This window comes from Rhinatrema bivittatum, chromosome 2, assembly GCF_901001135.1.
Source record: "Rhinatrema bivittatum chromosome 2, aRhiBiv1.1, whole genome shotgun sequence".
NCBI lineage: Eukaryota > Metazoa > Chordata > Amphibia > Gymnophiona > Rhinatrematidae > Rhinatrema > Rhinatrema bivittatum.
Genome location: NC_042616.1, coordinates 726,158,298 through 726,176,834, shown reverse-complemented (window position 1 = coordinate 726,176,834; position 18,537 = coordinate 726,158,298). Strand labels below are relative to the sequence as shown.

At 40.9% G+C, this 18,537-nt stretch overlaps 1 protein-coding gene across 1 annotated transcript in view; it reads left to right on the top strand.

Annotated features, from left to right (window-relative positions):
* The window catches only part of SLC25A32 (solute carrier family 25 member 32), a 98,944-nt gene that overhangs the window by 54,619 nt on the left and 25,788 nt on the right, over positions 1 to 18,537 (top strand). The window contains exon 5 of the mRNA XM_029591857.1: positions 12,100 to 12,213. Within this exon, the coding sequence (XP_029447717.1) occupies positions 12,100 to 12,213 (114 nt within the window). The remainder of the gene's footprint in view (positions 1 to 12,099; positions 12,214 to 18,537) is intronic.

Here is an 18,537-nt window from a genome sequence, read left to right as displayed (position 1 = left end):
TTCTTAACATAGTTTGCTTTTTTGACCACCGCGGCACACTGAGCCAGCGATTTCATTGTGTTATCCACTATGACACTTAGATCTTCTTCCTGGGTGGTAGCTTCTAATATGGAACCTAACATTGTATAAGTGCAGCATGGGTTATTTTTCCTGTATGCATCACCTTACACTTGTCTACATTAAATTTCATCTCCCATTTAGATGCTTAATCTTCCAGTCTCGCAAGGTTCTCCTTCAATTTATCACAATTTACATTAATTTAACTACTCTGAATAATTTTTGTCATCTGCAAATTTGATCACCTCATTCATTGTATCCCTTTCCAGATCATTTATAAATATATTAAAAAGCACCAGGTCAAGTACAGATCCCTGAAGCACTCTACTTTTTACCTTTTTCCACTGAGAAAACTGACCATTTAATCCTACTCTGTTTCTTGTCTTCTAACCAGTTTGCAATCATTGAAAGGACATTGCCTCCTATCTCATGACTTTTTAGTTTTCTTAGAAGCCTCTTAGGAGGGACCTTATCAAAAGCCTAATCACTGCTTAACCTTTATCCACATGTTTAACCCCCTCAAAAAAATGTAGCAGATTTGTGACGCAAGTCATCCCTTGGGTAAATCCATGTTACTACCCCAAACCAAATAAGCCTGATACTTCACTTTCAATGCATATCCAGCATAGCTCTCTGCTTTAGCGGCAGGGGGAATGAAGAAAAGATGATTTATATTCAGACAACTACCAACAAGGACTGAATTACATAGTCTGGTTAAAACAAATAAGCATGGGTGTAGCTTGTTTGTTACGATGGTTACTACCCTGAATCAAGCCTGATACTCCACTTGGAATACATATCCAGCGCAGCTTACTGCTTTAACGGCAGGGGGAATGAAGAAAAGAGGATTTATATTCAAACAATCAACAAGGACTGAATTGCACAGGCTAGGTAAACAAGCGTGGGAGTAGCTTGCTTATTGCGGCGGTTACTACCCTAAACCAATTAGCTAGATACTTCACTTAGATGCAGCTCCAGCACTGCTATCTACATCGATGGTAGGGGTGGAAGGGAAATAGAACCAAAACGTTACTTAAAAGGGCAAGAGTAACAGATAAGTTTGAAAAAAATAAGTGTGAAAGCCTTTCTGGGCAGACTGGATGGACCGTTTTGTCGTCTTCTGCTGTCATTTCTATGTTTCTATATGCTGGCTGTTTTCCATTAAACCATGTCTTTCTATATGTTCTGTGATTTTGATCTTTAGAATACTTTCCATTATTTTTCCCGGCACTGAAGTCAGGCTTGCCGGTCTATAGTTTCCCGGATCTCCCCTGGAGCCCTTTTTAAATATTGGGGTTACATTGGCCACCCTCCAGTTTTCAGGTACAATGGACAATTTTAATGATAAGTTACAGATTTTTATTAATAGATCTGAAATTTCATTTTTGAGTTTTTAGAACCCTGAGGTACATATCATCAGGTCCAGGTGATCTGCTACTCTTTAGTTTGTCAATCTGGCCTGCAGCATCTGCCATGTTCACTGTGACTTGATTCAGTTCATCCAAATCATCACTCTTGAAAACTCTCTGGAACCTGTATCTCCCCAACATCCTTATTAATAAACACAGAAGAAAAGAATTAATTTAGCCTTTCTGCAATGGCCTTATCTTCCCAAAGAACCCCTTTAACCCCTTCATCATCTAACGGTCCAACCAACTCCCTTGCAGGTTTCCTGCTTTAGTTATATTTTTAAAGATTTTGGGGTAGATTTTATAATTTTGCCCGAGCGCGTACTTTTGTTCGCGCACCAGGCGCGAACAAAAGTACGCTGGATTTTATAAGATATGCGCGTATCTTATAAAATCCGGGGTCAGCACGCGCAAGGGGATGCACATTTGTGCAACCTGCGTGCGCCGAGCCTAGCGCGCGCTGCCTGTTCCCTCCGAGGCCGCTCCGATTTCGGAGCGGCCTCGGAGGGGAACTTTCCTTCGCCCACCCCCCCGGCCCTATCTAACCCCCCCCCCCCCTTACCTTTGTTGGCAGATTTACGCCAACAAAGGTTGGCGTAAATCTGCGCATGCCAGCGGGCTGCTGGCGCGCCATCACCCGACCCAGGGGCTGGTCCGAAGGCCTCGACCACACCCCCAGGCCGGCACCACGGCCCCGGGCCCGCCCCGTCATGCCCCCAATATGCCGCGTCATTCCCGGAATGCCCCCGACATGCCCCTTTTACGAAGCCCCGGGACTTACGCGCGTCCCGGGGCTCTGCGCACGCTCATGCTTTTTCCTATTTTTTTTAACTATGTTGGTAACCATTTGGCCTTCCTTCCACCTTTCCTAATGCATGGAATACATCTGGACTGCACTTTTAAGATCCTTTGATCCCTTCCCTTGGAAGGCTAGAACTCAGATGGTGTTTTTAAACAATGTTCATGACTGTTGTACACTTTTAACTTTTGCAGCTGCAAAAGTTAAAAGTGTACAACTTTTAACTTAATAGTTTTTTCTATTTTCCTCATGTTATCAGTTACCCTTTTGAAAATTTAGTATTTGAGCTGTAGGTTTACATGTTGATCCCCTTCCAGTTCAAATTTGATCATGTTATGATCACGATTGCCAAGCAGCCCCACCACTGTTACCTCTCACCAAATCCTGTTTTTCCACTAAGAATTATATTAAAAAAAAATAGCTTCTTCTCATCGGTTCCTGAACCAGTTGCTCCATGAAGCAGTGATTTATTCTATCCAGGAACTTTACATCTCTCTCATGTCCTGATGCTACATTTACCCAGTCAATATTGGGGCAATTGAAATCTCCCATTATTACTGCACTGCCAGATTTATTAGCTGCTCTTATTTCATCATCTGTCTCATCATTTTGGCCAGGTGGATGGTAGTATACTCCTATCACTATACTCTTACCCAACACACATGGGATTTCTATCTATATAGATCTTGTATGATCTTTATCCTGTTGGACTCTATGCCCACCCCACCACCAAGGTGATCCCTCTTTCATTGCAATATAATTTGTACCCTGACATAACACTGTCTTATTAGTTATCCTCCTTCAACCAGGTCTCTGAGATGCCAGTTCTGTCTCTCATCATTAACTGTTATACACTGTAACTCCTCCCATCTTACTTCTTGGACTTCTGGCATTGGCATACAGACATTTCAAAGTGTGTTTTTTGTTTGTATTAACAATTTGCTTTTCAGTTTATAGGGATAATTTGGAATCCTGTAGCTCAGGTGATTCTTTACTTAAAGGGCATCTGTTGGGATGCCCTAAGTCTCCTGTTTCATTAGTATACTTCAAAGATATCTCCCTTCCTTATTCTGAAAACCAGTCCAGACAAGTGGGATTCATCCCTTCCTTACCAGCAGATAAAGGCAGAGGGCAAAATGTTTTGACCTGACATTCCTTTCTATATAGCCTGATGCAGCAGGGAAAGCAATAGTAGTTCTCTGCCTCCGGCAAGTTGTAGGCAAATTCCAGGACAGCAGGAAAGGCGGAGGAAGCAGGCTTCTGGGGCAACAGTCTCATGATTAGGCTGTTTTCCCCCCAGGATGACCTTGGCTGAGCAAGGGGGCTGGAGAGCAGGGAAGACAGTCAGTAAGTTGTTCTTCCCTCCCACTAGGACATTCGAGTCTTAAGATTCCTAGATTTCCCTTGAAGGACAAAAAGTCAACTCTTTCCTTTTAAGAAGCTCAAAAAAAAAAAAAAAAAAAAGCAACAAGAGAGGAAAAAAGAGCCATGGTAACAGACAGTGACCCACGGTCTGCAGCGATGACTCGGCCAGATGCCCCAGTTGTTTCAAGGTCAGATGCAGGTGGCCCCCCATTGGGGTTTAATGGCAACATACAAGAATTCTAAGGCAAAGTACTTATTAGTCAAAGAAGAGGTTGGGACTCCATGGGATAGACTCCTTAACACAGAGTTGACCAGAAAAGCATTACTGTATATGGAGCAAAATACAAGCACCATTAATATACTCAAATCAATCTTTTTTATTTATTTTCTTCAGAGCAATATCAAAAGGCTAAACAATCTTTAGAGATATAAATTATATAGTAATCATTTATATTAATATCTCAAAGTGCATCATTAATTCCATGGTATTTATTTCTCAATAAAGTGCATCAATAATTTCATAAAGCTGAAATAACCCTTTCATCATTCTCAGTCCATAACCCATTCACATACATACTCACTACTTATCATCATACATAATGAATGTTAAAAACAACAAACATACAAAATCTAAAACATATCATTAATCCAACTCCTTTCTATTAAATTTCACTAGTCCCTGACTTCATCAATCCTGTTCCTTTCTGTTGAATTTCATTAATCCCACCGGGGCCCCTTGTTTCGCCTTGGCGGCTTTCGTCAGGGAATGTATAATAATCTAACCAAGGATTCAATCTTGATTGAGTTCTTTCTATATGGAGCATAACTTCTGTAGTAGAAACATCACAAATCTTCTTCAAAATCCCACTCTCTTGTCATACATAACCAAGTTCTGTATCTAATAAATGCACAAAAGACAAAACATAACTCAAAAAATTGTTCTTTTTATCTAAATTTTATATATATATATAAACTTTATTCAAATGTCTCCCTCTGCAAAATATCTCCAGTTAATCCTATATAAAGGTTTTATCTACCCCTTTATAATAATTTCCTCACGTTCAAATTGTCTTAAAAGATATCTAATAAACCATTACCCACACCCATAATGGACTCCATTTTACCACAGCCTTTGTTCTAAAAAAAGGATTTCACCCAATAAGACCTTTTCAAACACATCTAACCATTCCCTTCTCCTTACCCTATATACCTTATAAATATTCCATATATATCTCAGCCACCTACCCATACTGGCAATTCTGCATCTTAATCGAAACCTCTTCCTGCTGTTGTATCCGCAGCTAAAGATCTAAAAACCAAAACCATATTTAACAGCAGCCTTTTACGCAATTTAAATACCCACAAGACTTGACAATTGTTTTTTCTTACTCACCTCCAAGAACAATTCGTAACAAAACTCAAAATCCTCTCCTTAGTGGTTGAGTAATACACAAGTGCCCCTAACCGGCACTTTCCTCCGTTTACCCACGTATCCCTATATCTACAATGAACAATGGTGGGAAAGATCTTGAGAAAAATCACAAATCATCCAGGCCTAGTCATCCTAGTAACATCAGATTAGATGAGACACCTGTGGTACACAGATCTGGTAACGCTCACGCAACAAGAACCACCGCGTTTACTCAAAATAAAGGCTTACTAAGGCAGGGACCAGTGGTCATGGAAGATCAGTTCAATTTTATTTATTTATTTAGTGTTTTTCTATACCGGCATTCGAGCTAAGGATCACATCATGCTGGTTTACATTTAACAGGGGGTGAAAATGCAAATAAACTCAAATAGTAACAAGTGAAAGGAAATTCTGAAGTTACAATAAACAGGGGTGTTCAAAACTGGGAGGAGAAGGAAAGGCAAGAGGAATTTAACGGAACGAACAATTGTTTGCAATGTTCAGAGAGTGTCTGACTGTAGTTGTTGGTGAATTAATGGTCAGGTGGGGTCTGGAAAGGCTTGCTTTTTTGTCTTATGGCATAGCTCTTGAAAGGAGAAAGTTTGATAGGAGTGGGTATTCATAACAGATAATATCAACTTTGCTTAAAGCAAGGAAGAGATCAAACTCGTTAGAGTGTGCAAGAATTTGGAAGTTCTTTGAGACAATATGTAGAAAGAGAGGAATGACTCTGAAGAAAGCACAGTTACCCCCTATCTTGGAGGTTCTCCAGGATGGATTGGAGAAGGGCCTAAAAGTAAACTCATTAAGAATACAGCTAGCAGCTATAACATGTTATAGAAACTGGTTTAATGGTGCCCCATTTGTATCTCATCCAGATGTAACTAGTTTTTTGAAGGGAGCAGGCCATAAGACCACTAATACTACCATGAGATCTAAACTTTGTCCTGGGGACATTCACTGAGGCTCCATTGGAACCACTTACCGTATTTTTCGCTCCATAAGACGCACTTTTTTTCCCCCAAAAGTGGGGGGAAAATGTATGTGCGTCTTATGGAGCGAATATAAAAAAAACAAACAAAAATCTAACAAAACCCCCCCCTCCTGACTCCCCCAAGACCTGCCGACTTAGTTTTACCGCAACCCCCCACCCTCCTGACCCCCCAAGACCTGCCAAATGTCCCTGGTGGTCCAGCGGGGGTCCAGGAGCGGTCCGGGAACGATCTCCTGGGCGTGGGCCGTCGGCTGCCAGTAATCAAAATGGCGCCGACGGCCCTTTGCCCTCACTATGTCACTGGGACCGACCAATAGCGGTCGGTCCCAGTGACATAGTGAGGGACCGCTCCTGGACCCCGCTGGACCACCAGGGACGTTTGGCAGGTCTTGGGGGGGTCAGGAGGGTGCGGTAAATTAAGTCGGCAGGTCTTGGGGGGGGTTGCGGTAAATTAAGTCGGCAGGTCTTGGGGGAGTCAGGAGGGTGGGGTTGTTAATTTAAAGGGTTGGGATGGGGTTTTTTTGGGGGGGGGGGGGGTTCCCAGAGAAAAAAGTTTTCTGATCTGGGGAGTGGACCGAAATGGCCCTCCCCAGACCCTGAAAACAAATGGGGAGAAAAAAAAAAGGTATGCACTCCCCTAATTTGCTCCATAAGACGCCCAGACGCAGAGTCGGTTTAGCACAATTTTTTTTTTTTTTTTTAATTTTCCCCCTCTGAATCCTAGGTGCGTTTTATGGTCAGGTGCGTCTTATGGAGCGAAAAATACGGTAATTCTTTTACGGTGGTTCTTTTAACATTAAAAACCGTTTGCTATCAAACAATTGGTAGCGATATGTTTGGCAAGAAAAATCCGAGTTACAGACTCTGTCCTGTAAAGACCCTTACCTCTCATTTTCCAAAGAGAAAGTCAGGATTACAACAATCCCATCTTTTCTAAAAATAGTAGTGTCAGAATTTGGCATAAACCAAGCAATTTCTTTACCAAGTTTCAGAATGTCACAAGGGAAGAATCTCAATTTGCAACATCCAGGAAGAAATACAGTGGCACAGACCTTTCACACGGTCACAGACTCCTTTCAGTCGGCCGTGATTAATTTATCATCATACTCTCTGACATTGATGGAAGAAAGTGTTCTCAATTGGGGGTTGTCCTTTGTTCCCACAGTTCTACATATAACCCCTTTGAAAGATTTTATTGCATCGGCTTTTTCGTAATCTTTGCATTAAGTTGTTTTCTGAATTCCAGGGTGCTACAGTTGATATTTCAATTGTCAAACCATGTTCCACATGGAACCCTCCAGGCCCTATTGATCCACATATATTGACCTTCCAGAATTTGGTCTTACATGACCTTGAAACTATTGAACAATCATTTTCACATACTTTTTTCAAGTTGTCTTTTGAAAAGAATAGAGTCTTGAAATCCTTGCTTCTAACAAGATATTACCATCAAGCCCGCCGACGAAAGCGGGGCAGTAGTTCTTATGAACACAACTGACTATATATGTGAGATACATAGTAAATTGGATAATGTGAAATTCTACAACAAAATTGACATTGATCCTACACCAGGCCTCCAGTGAAAGATTCAAACACTCTGGGATCATCTGGGATCAGTGGTTAAATCAGCAAAATACACATTTAAAATTCACCATATGATATCATCAATCTCAGTTATCTTTTTTGGATATTTTGATCTGCAAAACAGGAAAAAGTATGCACACCACCCTGTTTTGTAAGAAAATATCGCAATAATATTTGCATTTTGAAAGCTTCCATCTTTGCCCTTTAAACTTGTGGGCCAATTATTTTGCCCTTAGACGCCTGTGTTCTGATTTTTGGGTGCAGTCTGCAGACCTGTTCTCTCATTTCTGTGCACGAGGGTACCCCAAAAAGGTTTTGAAGAGAGCATTCACCCGAGCACGTTTTTCTGATAAACAATTACTACAGTATAAAGCCAAATCCATCACCCAGCAATGGTCTGCATTCTAAAGTTTTCTAACATGGCGGATAGAATAAAAAATATTATCAGGAACATTGACACATGCTGAGCTGGCATCACATTTTCAAGCAACCACCTTTATTTTCATATGCACAGGGCTCCAACATCAAACAACGGCTGGTCAGACCTCAAATTCCCACGTCACAAACTTCCCAAAGAAACATCCATATCATAATTGTGACTTCTGTTCCACCACCATTACTGGAATATGATGGCATCCACCAAACAAACATGGTAATTACCAGACAACACAACACTAAGGGGCAGATTTTCAAAGGCTACGTGCGTAACCCGAGAAATTCTGCCCCTGCGTGCGCCAAGCCTATTTTGCATAGGCTGGGCGGCGCGCACAAGCCCCGGGATGCGCGTATGTCCAGGGGCTTCGAAAAAGGGGCGTTCCGGTGTGGGGCGCGACTGAGGCCTCTGGAACAACCGCCGTGCTGGGGGAAGTTACGGCCAGCAGGCGTAACTTCAACGATAACGGTGGCCGCTCCGATATCGGAGCGGCCTCAGAGGGAATGGAGGAAGCCTTGCGCGGCTTGGCGCGCACAAGTTGCACAATTGTGCACCCCCTTGCGCGCGCCGATCCTGGATTTTATAACATGCGCACGGCAGCGCGCGCATGTTATAAAATCGGGCGTAGATTTGTTTGCGCCAGGTTGCGAGAATAAATCTACGCCCGCGCGCAGGTTTGAAGATCTGCCCCACACTGTAGATCTTATAATTTCATCTATGTTATACAGTGTCCTTGTCAGCAGTTATATCTGGGAGAACCTCGCGACCAATCAAGACTTGCTTTATTGAACATAGGGGCCGTATCTCCACTAGGGATGAACGTGCCCCAATGGTATCCCGCTGCTTACAATATAAGTATCTTTTCCAGGACCTACGATGGACAGTCATTGAGACCATTCCATTCTCACCTAGGGGTGGTGACATTAAGTCACAACTTAATTATAGAGAAAGTTTTTGAATTTTCAAGTTGGGAATCTGTTTTTCTATCTGGGATGAATGACAAAATAGATTGGAATTTATTATAAGACCCTTTTTATATTTACATAAACTGTAAATGTGGACTCTTTTAGTTCTGGTTTTTACATTTTTACTTACTTCTTAAGTCATATCTTACTTAGGTTGTTTTCTTCATTTTATTTATCTTTACTGATTTATCACCCATTATTTATTTCTCACACACTTTTTTTCCCCAGTTTTCTCAACATTTATTTTGTTTGGGTCTCTGCATTTTTTGTATTACATTTTGCATACCCCACTCAGATTACAGCAAGTTGTTCCCTCCCGGGCAGACACGCAAGCATCCGTGCTTTGAAGCACTTAAGTTTCATGCCGTTTCTTCTTTAAAATGCCGGGGTTTTGACACACTATGGACATTCTCTGTCATTGCCGGCGACGCTGTTCTCATTTCTTGAATAACATACTATAATTTTGTTAAGTATAAGTTTTGCATATTTTTACGTTTTTATGCAGTGCCTTTCGAATTTCAGAATGAGTCGAAGTAATCTGTTCGTTTGTCGCTTGTTCCTTTCAAGTCTGTTTTCCATGATTGTTTATCAGCGTCTTCCTATGCCACAATGCTCCTTTAAATTTAAGCGGCTCCAAAGGTTTAGTAAGTTGTTTTGGTTTTTTTTTATTTATGGATTTGTCTCTATTTTTCTTGTCTCTTTGGGTTCACGGATTGTTTATATGTGGTTTTTTGGGGGGTTTTTTGTTTGTTTGTTTTTTACGTGACGGCATTCGATATTCATTTAATTTTAGTGTCTTGCACCGTCGTGGGGCTTCTCTGCAATTTTCTCTGGTTTTCACTACTATAGAGTGGCATTTATCTCCACTTCACATCTGCGGCTTGTTCTTTCCCCCTTATTTTCTGATATGGGGATCAGGTTCTTTTCTTTTAGTTCATTTCCTTTACGTCTCAAACTTATTCAGTTACATTTTATTTCATTTATCTTATTTTTGTTGGGGTCTTTACTTTTTTGTCTATTCTTCCTAACATACATTTATTATTGTATTATTCAGTTTATGTTCAATATTTTTTTTTATTCTATATATGCATGGTTCCTCCGATATTATGTATTTATTCCAGTCTGCTTTCAGGTTTAAATAGGATGTGTTTCAGATCATATTTGTTCTATCCTTCTCTGTTTTCACAGAGTGCCGGGTTGTATTGCTCCTCACAGAACATTGTTATTCCCCCTGAGGAAGGGAAGGGATTTACCCTTCCGAAACATAGCAGTGTCAGGGTTTATAAGAAGAGGTTAAAAGAAAATGTTTACTCTAGATATTCCTTGACAGTTTCATTGCAGCTCATATCTCCCGTAGCACACCGTAAAGTGCATTTTGTTCATAAAATGAATGACTGATGATTATAACTATTAGCAAATAGGGCATTTGTCTAATTATCTCCCTGTTTTCACAAGGGTACATTGAACAGTATTTCATGTGCTGGTAGCTGTACTATAAATATGATGGCCATTCAAAAAAATTAAAAAAATAATTTTAAATTAGAAAACTTTATTATTTTTTTCTATTGGATCTCCTGTTAACCCATCTGGATTTTACTATGAAGTGAGATCTTTATTTAGGGAAGAAGAAGGATCATAGATTTCTGGATGTAAGGAGATGCCTCTTCAGCCTCGAACAAGTTTAGAAAGTCAGACTCTTTGTATTGTTTGCAAGGCACGCAGAGGGAAAGAGGCCTCAAAAGCATCAAGTAATAGATGGATTAAAGAAACAATTGCCTCAGCATCTACTAGATAAATGAAGCTTGACCGACGTGCCGCAAATGCGCAGTAGAGAGCAACTCTACCGCGCATGCTCGGGCAGCACGTCGGTCAGAACTTGCCAGTAACCAAAATGGCGCGGCAAGGAGCAGTAGCGGCGTCAGCGACGAGCAGTAGCGATGGCGCGCGTGAGGAAGGGAGGGACCTCACGCGCGGAGATCTTCCGTCTGCGCCATCCGGAGGGGGAGTGACTGAGGGGAGGGGGGAGAATGAGGGGAGGGAGGGGAGAATGAGGGGTAAGGAAATGGACTGAAAAAAAAATGTTAATGTAGCCCGTTGTTACGGGCTTAATGGCTAGAATATAATAAAGGGAAAGCAAGTACCAACAGGGTTAAAGGCCCACTCCATGAGAGCTCAGGTTGCCTCATGGATGGAGATCCAGTAGAGATTTGTAGGGCAACCCCTTAGGCATTGCTGCATTCATGTTTTTCAAAACATTATAGGCTGAATCTTCAAGGAAGAGGAGATATAGCCTTTGCCATGGAGTATTAGAAGCAGCTCTAGGATACTCCCTCCTGGGATAGGAATATCTCACTTGTCTCGACTGATCTGCAGGATAAGTAAGGTCTTTCTTTGAGTCCTGACAGACCAATCCAAAACTTACCCAAAAAGGGATCGGGGGTACAAAAAAAAAAAGAGAGAAAATAAGAGAGCAGAGATCTCTTGTTTCCCTCCTTTTCACCCAAGGGCTACCCAGGGAGGGAGAGTAGTCATTATGCTCATTCCTACTTGTTCCCGATTAAGGATCTGATGTATAAATATGATTTACAATATTCTTTTGTCAGGTTCCAGGAGAAGCTGTAACCTTCAGCTTGGGCAAAGATACTACAGATGCCTTTTCTGCTACCCCAGGCTATATAGGGAGGGCCATCAGATGAAAACATTTTACCCTGCTGGTGGGGTCGGGGGGACGGGACGACAAATCCTACTTGTTTGGACTGGTCTGGCAGGACTCAAGGAAAGACAATTAGCAGGTAAGAACTAATTGAACTTTCTTCAGAGTTTACCATGTAAGTTTGATTACAAGGAGGTCATGTGACTCGCTCAGGATAACACAGCAAGTGGTAGGAAATGCAGTTAAAATTGGTGCTGTGCTCTAACCATAAGGTACCCTGATTACTGCCTCGGGAAAACATTTAAAAAAACAGAAGGAAAAAACAAAATCTGGTGCACAATATTTGAAAACAATTTGGCTGTACTATATTTGTAAGTTTGCAACATAACTTCCAGTAAATGCCTTTTTTTTTTTTTTTTTTTTTTAAAGGGTTTTGTGCCTGGTCTGTTTGGTACCTCGCATGGAGCACTCCAATTTATGGCATATGAGGAGCTGAAAGTGGAGTATAATAAATACAGAAAACGATCGTATGATACAAAATTGGTACGTCTGTGACATATTTTCCACAAATTGTATTGTTTTGCAAAAATAAAATCTAGATTAGAAACTGCAGTGCTGCTGCCTGCTAGATTTAAGGGCGCTAATTGATTGTAGAGATCTGCTGGATCTTATTACTGATACAGCAGTTTTAAAAAAGATAAAAGAAAAAAAAATTTAAAAATGTTTTGTTTTGTTTTTTGTAGTTCACTTTTCTCTTAGCAGTAGGACCTAGCAGGAGTACCATTGGCAATGGGCATTATCAGAAAATGACCTTGCATACTTGTTAAATGCCATTGTCTTTGGCTCAGGATGTCTAACTTTCGTTATAAAGCACTGGAGGCATTCAAATTGCATAGCACACACACTGCCTGTATCTTTCATTCGACATCAGCACATGCAGGGGAACAGGGTCCACTGTGGGCCAGACGGAAAGCTTTCCTTGTGGCCCTTATATATAATTCAGAGAGGTAAGTATTAAGGCTCTGGGTGATCGTGGGGGCTGGGCCACCACCATGGACTTGAGGGAGGGAGGAGCCACAGAGTGATTTTAAAAAAAAAATATGGCAGTAGGGGGTGAGGGAGGGTCTGGTGGATTGTCTTGGGCCTACCAGCAAAAGATAAACCAGGAGCAGGACCGCCAGAGGGAAGGCTGGTGAAGTGTCCTGAGCTCCACCATTGGAAGAGGAGCAAAGAAGTGGCGGCAGTGGTGCCAAGGCTGGTGAGATTTCCTAGGCCTCACCAGCAAGAGGAAGTGGCCAAAGTGTGAGGGGAGGAGTGGAGATGCGATGGGCAACCAGGAGAAAGGATATATACACTAGACACTTCCTGAATCATGGCTCCCCTTTTTCATCCTCAGCAATGTCTACAAAAGATGATCTTGATGGGGGAGTAGGTGACACGGAGACAGTAATTGGAGTCAGTTGTCCACTCTGTGCAAAGGGCTACTTCCAGACCTCTAACTTATGTATCCTTAATTGTGGAATTAGTACTGGACTACTATCCAGTTATGGGATGACAGCCAATCTGGGTTAACAGTCCAAGGGCTTTCTGACTGCACAGGCGCAATTTAGTTTACTTTGCTGTCAGCCATACTGTCACCACCCTAAATAGGAAGGGAAAGGGGGGCCATTGGCTATATGCTAGATGTCATGTATACATCTTAGTCTCATTTTTCATTGAAACAAAAGTGTACTTCCTCATTCTGTGCTGTCTGAACTTACTGTAGTTATTTCCTTTCTTGGGTACTGCAGAATCTTCTTAATGTAAGGGAAATATTTTTCTCGTTAAATACTCGAAAGAAAGGCATTTAAAGCAAGATTTCAGAACAGTTTCTGTCTTTTAACTGAAATATTATAAGACAATATATTTCAAGCAAACTATATAACTCTCTTCCAGTCTATTTTGGTCTTGGAGGTAGTTTCTCATTTCTGGACTTTCGGCCATTCTGGTAGGTGCTAATTTCTCCGGGCACCAGGAAAGTGCACAGAAAAGCAGTTAAAACTGCTTTTCTGTGCACCCTCCAACTTAATATCACGGCAATATTAAGTCTGAGGTCCCGAAAGTTTAAAAAAGTAAAAAATAAAAAAAAATAAAAAATTTAAAATGGGCCCGCGGCTGGCGGGTCGAAAACCGGACGCTCAATTTTGCCGGCGTCCGGTTTCCGAACCCGTGGCTGTCAGCAGGTTTGAGAACTGATGCCGTCAAAATTGAGCGTTGGCTGTCAAACCTGCTGTGACAGCCTCCGCTTCTGTCAAAAAAGAGATGCTAGGGATGCGCTAGTGTCCCTAGCGCCTCTTTTTACCGCCGGCCCTAATTAAAATAAATTAAAATACTGTATCGCGCGCACAGGAGAGTGTGCGCTCTCCCACGATTTTACTGTATCGGCCCGTTAGAGAGTAAGCAAATATCCCATTTAAAAAAAAAAAAAAATCCTGCTACAGCTGGCTTTATCTCTTAGTTTCAGATGTGGCTCTTAAAGTGCCAAACTCGTAAACCTGTGACTCTCTTGTTCTTTAATATTATAGACTGTCTGTTTGGCAAAATAAGCAACTCCAGAAGCCATGAAACGGGGGGGGGTACCTATCCCTCTTTTCCAATGACCAAGTTCTTCATTCCGTGTTTTATTGTAACGTTTTACGCCTGCTGTGTTAATTGGTTCTCCCCTAGTTCATTGTAAACCGGTACAATAAGACTTGTCTTGAGCATCGGTATATTAAAAGAAATTAAATAAATAATATTCAGACTGCTCGCATTGCTGCAGTGGTGCTTACACCAGTTTTCCAAGGGGAAGTAAGCACATTCTTTTACTTTGAATATTGCCCCAGGGGAAAGTACCCACAGAGATTTGCACCTGCTTTTCCTACAGATATTTTTTCTGACCAAGACTATACGCATACTTATCTTCCCTGACCAAACCCTGCCCCCGAAATGCTTCTACTACGAAGCGGGTAAAAGTACATGGGTTGTGGAACTATGCGCATATTTGAACCCACATATGATGTAAAACGGGCAAGCACTTTTCACATGTGAAAATCCCATTGAAAATTGCCCCAGTGTCTAAATATGGAAGTATATTGCAAAGAGATTTTAAAGTGGGATAAAGGCCACTAAATAGGGAGCATTGTGCTTGTATTTTGATTTCTCTGGCCTATTTTTTAGAATCTGGAAGTAGTGCGTTCCCAATAAAGCTGTAATGAGATCCTGAATAACAGTGAATGAAAGTTATATGTTTGGGATACTGCTTGATATCATCTCCAAACTCTTAATAGTCATCGCACAGCACTAAAATCAAATAATCTTGATTTATAAATAGAAGACCAACTTGGACAGCACAACATTACTGAGGTGTTTAAGTCCCCCCTTTCTTGGCTTCTTGCCTTGCTGTGTGTACAAGGCATAATAAAGCTTAAAAAGTACCTTAGCAGGTCAGTCCATTGAGCCAAGCATCCTGCCTCAGACAATTTTAAATTCAGGTCTCTTGGATGTACCAGGGAGATCCATTCCCTGGTGTGATCCCTAGGTCTGTCCCCCAGAAATGTTTCCAAACCTTTTTTTATTCTTGGCTGTACTACTAGACTTGGTTGCATTCTCTGGCAACAAATTTTAATTTAATTGTGCATTAACTAAAAAAACAATATTTTGAGGCTTAGCTTTTCCATCAACCTTTTGATGTTGATCACATCTGAAGATGGAACCTTTGGATAATTAAGAATTGCCATACTGAGTCAAACCAAGGGTCCATCAAGCCCAGTATCATGTTTCCAACAGTGGCCAATCCAAGTCACAAGTACCTGGCAAGTACACAAAAATTACATAAATCTCAAGCTACTATTGTTTATTAATTTATAGTAGTTTATGGATTTTTCCTCTAGGAAACTATCCAAATCTTTTTTAAACCCAGTTACACTAACTGCTGTAACCACATCCTCTGGCAATAAATTCCAGAGCTTAACTATGTGCTGAGTGAAAAAGAATGTTCTTCGATTTGTTTTAAATGAGCTACTTGCTAACTTCATGGATTGTCCCCTAGTCCTTCTATTATCTGAGAGAGTAAATAACTGATATTTACATTAAATTTTTCAAGTTCTTTCATGATTTTGTAGATCTCTATCATACACCCCCGCCCCCCCCCCCCCCCCAGTCATCTCTTCTCCAAACTGAACAGCCCTAACTTTCTTAGGTTTACCTCATAGGGCAGCTGTTCCATGCCACTTATCATTTTGGTCACCCTTCTCTGCACTTTCTTCAGTGCAACTATATATTTTTTGAGATGCAGCATCCAGAACTCCACACACAATATTCAAGATGTGGACTCACCATGGAGCGATACAGAGGCATTATGATCTCCATCGTTTTATTTGCCATTCCCTTCTTAGTAATTCCTAACATTCTGTTTGCTTTTTTTGATCTCCACAGCACACTGAGCAGACAGTTTCAATGTATTGTCCACTGTGACACCTAGATCTTTTTCCTGGGTGGTAACTCCTAAGATAGAACATAACATTATATAACTACAGCAAGGGTTATTTTTCCCTATTTGCATCACTTTGCACTTGCCCATGTTAAATTTCATTTGCCATTTGGAAGATCCTCCTGCAATTTATCACAATCCGCTTGAGATTTGACTATGCTGCATAATTTTGTGTCATCTCACTCGTCGTACCCCTTTCCAGATCATTTATAAATATATTAAAAAGCACTGTTCCAAGTACAGATCCCTGAGGCACGCCACTGTTTACCTTTTTCCACTGTGAAAATAAACCATTTAATCCTACTTTCTGTTTCCTGTCTTTTAACCAGTTTGCAATCCATAAAAGGACATCGCGTCCTATCCCATGACTTTTTAGTTTTCTTAGAAGCCTCTCTTGCGGGACTTTGTCAGACACCTTCTGAAAATCCAAATACACCACATGTACCGGTTCACCTTTGTCCACATGTTTATTCATCCCTTCAAAAAAATGTAGGAGATTTGTGAGACAAGACTTCCCTTGGGTAAATCCATGCTGGCTGTGTCCCATTAACCATGTCTATCTAAATGTTTTGTGATTTTTATTCTTTAACAGTTTCCACGATTTTTCCCAGCACTGAAGTCAGGCTCACCGGTCTATAGTTTTCCAGATCACCCCTGGAGCCCTTTGTAAATATTGGGGTTACACTGGCCATCTTCCAATCTTCAGGTACAATGGATGATATAATGATAGGTTACAAGTTAATTGAAATAGATCTGAAATTTCCTTTATTAGTTCTTTCAGAACCCTGGGGTGTATGCCATCTGGTCCAAGTGATTTATTACTCTTCAGTTTGTCAATCTGGCCTACCACTTCTTCCAGGTTCTCCCCAATATTCTCTTCAGTAAACACTGAAGCAAAAAAATAATTTAATCTTTCTGTGATGGCCTTATCTTCCCTAACCCCTCGATCATCTAAAGGTTCAAACCGACTCCCTCGCAGGCGTTCTGCTTTGGATATATTTAAAAAGGTTTTCTGAGTTTTTGCCTCTATGACCAATTTCTTTTCAAATTCTCTCTTAGCCTATCTTATCAATGTCTTACATTTAACTTGCCAGTGTTTATGCTTAATCCTTATGCTTATGCTTAATCCTTCTTCCAATTTTTGAATGAGGATCTTTTGGCTAAAATAGCCTCTTTCACCTCACATTTTAGTCATGCTGGCAATCGTTTGACCTTCCTTTCACTTTTCTTTATGCAAGGAATATATATGGACAGTGCTTCTAGGATGATATTTTTTTAAGTGTCCAAGCCTGTTGCACACTTTTTAACTTTGTAGCTGCACCCCAGAGTTCTGAAGGAACTAAAAAATGAAATTTCAGACCTATTAGTAAAAATTTGTAACCTGTCATTAAATTCATCCATTGTACCTGAAGACTGGAGGATAGCAAATGTAACCCCAATATTTAAAAAGGGCTCCAGGGGTGATCCGGGAAGACTTCAGTGCCAGGAAAAATAGTGGAAAGTATTCTAAACATCAAAATCACAGAACATATAGAAAGACATGGTTTAATAGAAAATTGTCAGCATGGCTTTACCCAAAGCAAGTCTTGCCTCACAAATCTGCTTCAATTTTTTGAAGGAGTTAATAAACATGTGGATAAAGGTGAACCTGTAGATGTAGTATACTTAGATTTTCAGAAGGCGTTTGACAAAGTTCCTCATGAGAGGCTTCCAGGAAAAATAAAAAGTCATGGGATAGATGGCGATGTCCTTTCGTGGATTGCAAACTGGCTTAAAAGACAGGAAACAGAGAGTAGGATTAAATGGACAATTTTCTCAGTGGAAGGGTGTGGGCGGGGGGTGCCTCAGGGATCTGTATTGGGACCCTTACTTTTCAATATATTTATAAATGATCTGGAAAGAAATACGACGAGTGAGGTAATCAAATTTGCAGATGATACAAAATTGTTCAGTGTAGTTCACAAGCAGATTGTGATAAATTGCAGGAAGACCTTGTGAGGCTGGAAAATTGGGCATCAAAATGGCAGATGAAATATAATGTGGACAAGTGCAAGGTGATGCATATATGGAAAAATAATCCATGCTATAGTTACACAATGTTAGGTTCCATATTAGGTGCTACTACCCAAGAAAGATCTAGGTGTCATAGTGGATAACACATTGAAATTGTCGGCTCAGTGTGCTGCGGCAGTCAAAAAAGCAAACAGAATGTTGGGCATTATTAGAAAGGGAATGGTGAATAAAACGGAAAATGTCATAATGCCTCTGTATCGCTCCATGGTGAGACCGCACCTTGAATACTGTGTACAATTCTGGTCGCCGCATCTCAAAAAATATATAATTGCGATGGAGAAGGT